The 4836-nt window shown below is 39.8% G+C and overlaps 1 protein-coding gene across 1 annotated transcript; it reads left to right on the top strand.

Annotated features, from left to right (window-relative positions):
• The first annotated feature begins 392 nt into the window (after positions 1-392).
• LOC113307219 (vegetative cell wall protein gp1-like) lies at positions 393-2055 on the top strand. The gene is made up of 2 exons (XM_026555941.1): positions 393-683; positions 777-2055. Exons 1-2 carry the CDS (start codon positions 518-520, stop codon positions 1859-1861), a joined length of 1251 nt encoding a protein of 416 aa, XP_026411726.1. The 5' UTR covers positions 393-517; the 3' UTR covers positions 1862-2055.
• The last annotated feature ends 2781 nt before the right edge of the window (positions 2056-4836 follow it).

Genomic DNA, 4836 nt, shown 5'->3' with positions numbered 1-4836 from the left:
TAGATACTACCCTAAATCACACTTAACAGACTCTATACTAATTAATCCATTCCTGCGTAATTAAGAAAAAAAAGGTTTATGTATAATTTGACCGTTGATCCCCTAAAATTACACCCTACATTAATCAAAGCAAATGACAATAGTCATATGTTCACTAAGCAAAAGCTGTAATTGACTAATTGCAATGTATTATTTCCAAAAATAAGGAGAGCAAATGAAAACTTTAAAAACGGCAGCAATATTATTACACACGGTCACAAGGACCTGATTTCTTGCCGAGGTTACCAAAGTTTCCATCTATACAACGGTCATTGTAGCCCTATTTATTTTACATTTGACTCTTTAATCTTTTTCCTTCCTCTCTATAAATACCAAGCATAACATAATCTTTCTCCTCTAACACAAATCAATCTTTTCTTCTCTTCTCACTTTAAAGTAGCCAAGATCCTCAAAACCATTTTTTTTTTTATTTAGATATCTTTAAAACCATTGTTTCCTGTTTTTACTCCATACAACAATGGAGTTTAGAAGTTGTATCTTGTTTGTGATGTTAATGGGGTTTGTTTATTCATCTGAAGCTGCTAACAAATATGTTGGTGGAAAGGATGGTTGGGTTGCAACTCCTTCTGGGAGTTTAAATCAGTGGGCAGAAAAGACTAGATTTTCAGTTAATGATTCACTTGGTATGAGCAACTTCTTCTCATTTTTCTTTATTAATTCTTCTTCATTTTTGTTAGTTGATTTTGATTTTTGTTTTTGTGTTTTTGTTTTTCTAGTTTTCAAGTACAAGAAAGGAACAGACTCTGTTTTGGTAGTGAATTCAGAAGACTACTATGCATGCAACACAAAGAATCCAATTCAGACTTTGGATGGTGGAGATTCCAGCTTTAAATTAGAAAAATCTGGTCCATATTATTTCATCAGTGGTAAAGATGGTAACTGTGCTCAAGGTCAAAAACTGATTGTTGTTGTTCTTGCTGTTAGAACTCCACCTTCATCTCCTTCTCCAGTATCTCCACCACCAAAATCTTCTTCACCTTCACCTTCACCATCTCCAGTTGTTAACCCACCTAAATCCTCTCCTTCGCCTTCACCAGTTCCAATTGCTAACCCACCAAAGAGTTCTTCCCCTTCACCATCACCTGCACCAGTGGCAAGTCCACCAAAGTCATCATCACCTTCACCAGCACCAATTGCAAACCCCCCTAAGTCCGCATCCCCTTCACCAGCACCAATTGCAAACCCCCCTAAGTCCACATCCCCTTCACCGGCACCAATTGCAAACCCTCCCAAATCTGCAGCTCCAATTGCAAACCCACCCAAATCTGCATCCCCTTCGCCAGCACCAATTGCAAACCCACCTAAATCTGCATCCCCTTCCCCAGCACCAATTGCAAACCCCCCCAAGTCCGCATCCCCTTCGCCAGCACCAATAGCAAACCCACCTAAATCTGCATCCCCATCTCCAGCACCAGTTGCAAACCCCCCCATGTCCTCAGCACCATCACCAGCAAACCCTCCCAAATCTGCATCCCCTTCACCATCACCAATTGCCAACCCTCCCAAGTCTGCATCACCTTCACCTTCACCAAGTGCAACCCCACCTAAGTCTGCATCCCCTTCACCGTCTCCAGTGCCATACCCACCTAAGTCCTCTCCTTCACCATCTCCAATGCCTTACCCACCTACTCCTGCATCGACAACACCCACATCTTCACCACCTATGGATGATGGAGCACCAGAGCCTTCGGGTTCTGATGCATATACTACAGCACCAGCACCGGCTCCTTCTTCAGCCCCTTCATCACTTTCTTCTATTGGCCTTGTTTTTGTTAGTATGCTATTGAGCTATTTCTTTTAATTGTTCCAAGATGAATAGTGTTTATGTTTGGAATTCATGAAAACACACTTTATATTTATTGTATTAAAGAGATTGAATTTGGGTTTTGATTCAATTCAGGTTGTTGGATGATCATTTTTTGTTTATATAGTTCCAACCAAGTTATTCAATCTCATTACAAAACTCAATAAAGCTAGTCTTTTTCTTTCTTTTGACGATCTTGATATCTATGTAACTGTTGGATGCTAAGCTTTTTAGAAAGAATATCGAGTCCTTCAACTTTGAAGTTCCAAAATCGCAAAATGAACACTACTACCGTACAGTTAGAACACTTTGTAGGATTTTGCTCTCCATACCGGCAAAAGAACAAAAAGAAAGAAAACACATTGAGCAAAAAAAATATAGAGCCACTTGTAAATTTCAATCAATGTTGTTAAAAGATATGAAAAAACGGCAAAATCTTTCCCTAAGATTACAATATCTTTCGCCATAAACTATGGCTTTACTTTGTAAAAACCAAATCAATTTTCTTTACATTTATAAAGGTAACACGCATCAAAATCATAACAAAATTCTTGCATTAATATGCGATTATTACATTCCTCAAAATGCTATCCTATTCCTACCTTGTATATCAGAATTTATTCCATGTGTCAGGATTTCGCATAATCTTCTTTAATAGGTTATCTGGAGTGGGCATGAGTTAGTGGAGCGTGTAGCTTGCTATACTAGTCTAGTATGTTCTATTTGCATGGTTGGGACAACAGCCTTTGATCTTCACTTTTTCATTTTTATACAAACTTCTGTTCGGTTTTTCTATTTCCTGTCCCACCACCACCAACTGAATTGACGTTCCATTTGTTTCCATTTCCAGTGTCGGTCATATTTAGGCCGGACCCAGTGGTGGGATCCAGTGACTAGACAAGTAACCATCGTAACCGGGAACAACACATCCATCACAATGGCGTGAGTCAGTCTTGTGAAACATAATCTCATTTAATGATACAATATGTCCACTCCAAAGACTCAACTGAACACTGTTAAATAGTACTGCATCCCCTAGGTCAACCTAGATCCCATTTTTAATAAATTTTGGGCAATCCTAATCTTGCAAGTCGGTTTTCGAGGTTAGTTTCGGGGATTCCTAACATGGTATCAGACCCAGGCCCTCTCAACGTTGTCCGTGGTTTTCGTACCACTCAGTATTCCCGCCAGTGTGCGTCCATGGTTTCCGTTCTTAGAAACCCATGGGCCTAACTACCCTCGAAAACCGGCTTGTAAGGGTAGGGTTGCCTAAGGCTTATAAGCTTTACATTATGGAGGATCTGCGATGTGGGACTATTTCTAACACCCCCCTCAAACTCGAGAGCCTAAGGATTATAAGCTTTACATTATGGAGGATCTGGGCGATGTGGGACTATTTATAACACCACCCTCAAACTCGAGAGGTTCGAGTTTGAATACACCCTGGACCTGAAGCATGGCAGGCGGATTGTAGCACACGGATTGCGGCCCGCCAACTGTGGCTGCACGCGGATTGTGGCCTACGGATTGTTGCCCATGCCGAAACACTGAAACAACACGGAGTCCACACACCACCCGAGTCTGGCTCTGATACCATCTTAGAAACCCATGGGCCTAACTACCCTCGAAAACCGGCTTGCAAGGGTAGGGTTGCCTAAGGATTATAAGCTTTACATTATGGAGGATCTGGACGATGTGGGACTATTTCTAACATCCGTAACCACTCAAGTGTCCCCGTCAGTGTGCGTCCGTGACTTCCGTGCCACTCCTTCAGTGTAGCCCTAGTCGTTGAGGGGGTGTTAAATAGTACCACATCGCCTAGAACAACCTAGATCCCATGCTTAATAAACCTTGGACAATCTTAACCTTGCAAGCCGGTTTTCGAGGTTAATTAGGCGGGGGATTTCTAACAAACACTGTTAAGTTTGAATGAAATGGGTTGAAGGTCGATTACTCAAAGTTCCATAAAATAACATGTAGTTCTCGCGCGTCCTTTCTTGGTCTTTGTCTTGGGAGAATGCCGACTTCGTCTATGAAAAATATGAGGTGCCCATAAGAAATCTGTCTTTTTATTATGTGGTGTTATATGAAAAATGAAAGAAATTTATAACAATTCGGAGAAGCAACATAATTGGACGACAGATCCAATAGCGTTGTTCAAACTCTAAAAAGCTGCTTTTCAATTAGATTACATCATGAACCTCTCTCCTCTCTCTCCTCTCGCTCTTTCTTCTTCAACAACAACGCCATCAATAACAACCCTTCTCTACTCAAATCTAGTCCATTTTAAACTGGATTTGAGCAGATTTCTTCACCATTTCTTGTTTTCTAGATTAGTTAGTAGTTATAGCTTAATTTTTATTATGTTTTCTTCTTATCTACACCATTATGGTGGTTTTATCTACTCTTTTGAGATTTATATTCGCTTTATTGACGGTTCTTGGTCATTGAGTTGGGTTTCAAGATCGATAGTGATGCTCTCCAACGACGAAATCTTCATCTTCATCTTCATCGGTGATTTCTTTGACGATGGAAGCTCCATCACTAGTTTCAAGAGATTTGAGCAAATCATTCCTATTTTGGGAGCATATCTTTTTAAAGAAGAAAAACAAACTAAATGGTTGGATTCTAATTCCGTGAAAAATCATTCTTCCTCCGATTTAATCGGATCTTATACATACTTGTATTTGTCTTACTCCGGTAATCCTTCTCTTTCTCTTGTCGGATTTCTCGGTATTGTGCTTGTACGGTATGTTATTGTTACTTTATATTCTCTTATTGTCGATCTTAAACTCATTGTAACCTTGAATTTCCATTAATGAAAAGGTTCCTTGTTTATCAAAAAAATAAATAAATAAAAACTCTGAGCTGATCGATGATTAGCTAGAGGATTTGTTATCTATTTGCAGTGAGCATCTTCTTAAGGTGCCAGGTATATGTGGTTTCCATCATCTCAATTATAGCAGACAAAA

Source organism: Papaver somniferum, chromosome 1 (genome assembly GCF_003573695.1).
Source record: "Papaver somniferum cultivar HN1 chromosome 1, ASM357369v1, whole genome shotgun sequence".
NCBI classification, from domain to species: domain Eukaryota; kingdom Viridiplantae; phylum Streptophyta; class Magnoliopsida; order Ranunculales; family Papaveraceae; genus Papaver; species Papaver somniferum.
Note: the sequence above shows the minus strand (reverse complement) of the source record. Positions and strands in the feature narration are given on the sequence as shown.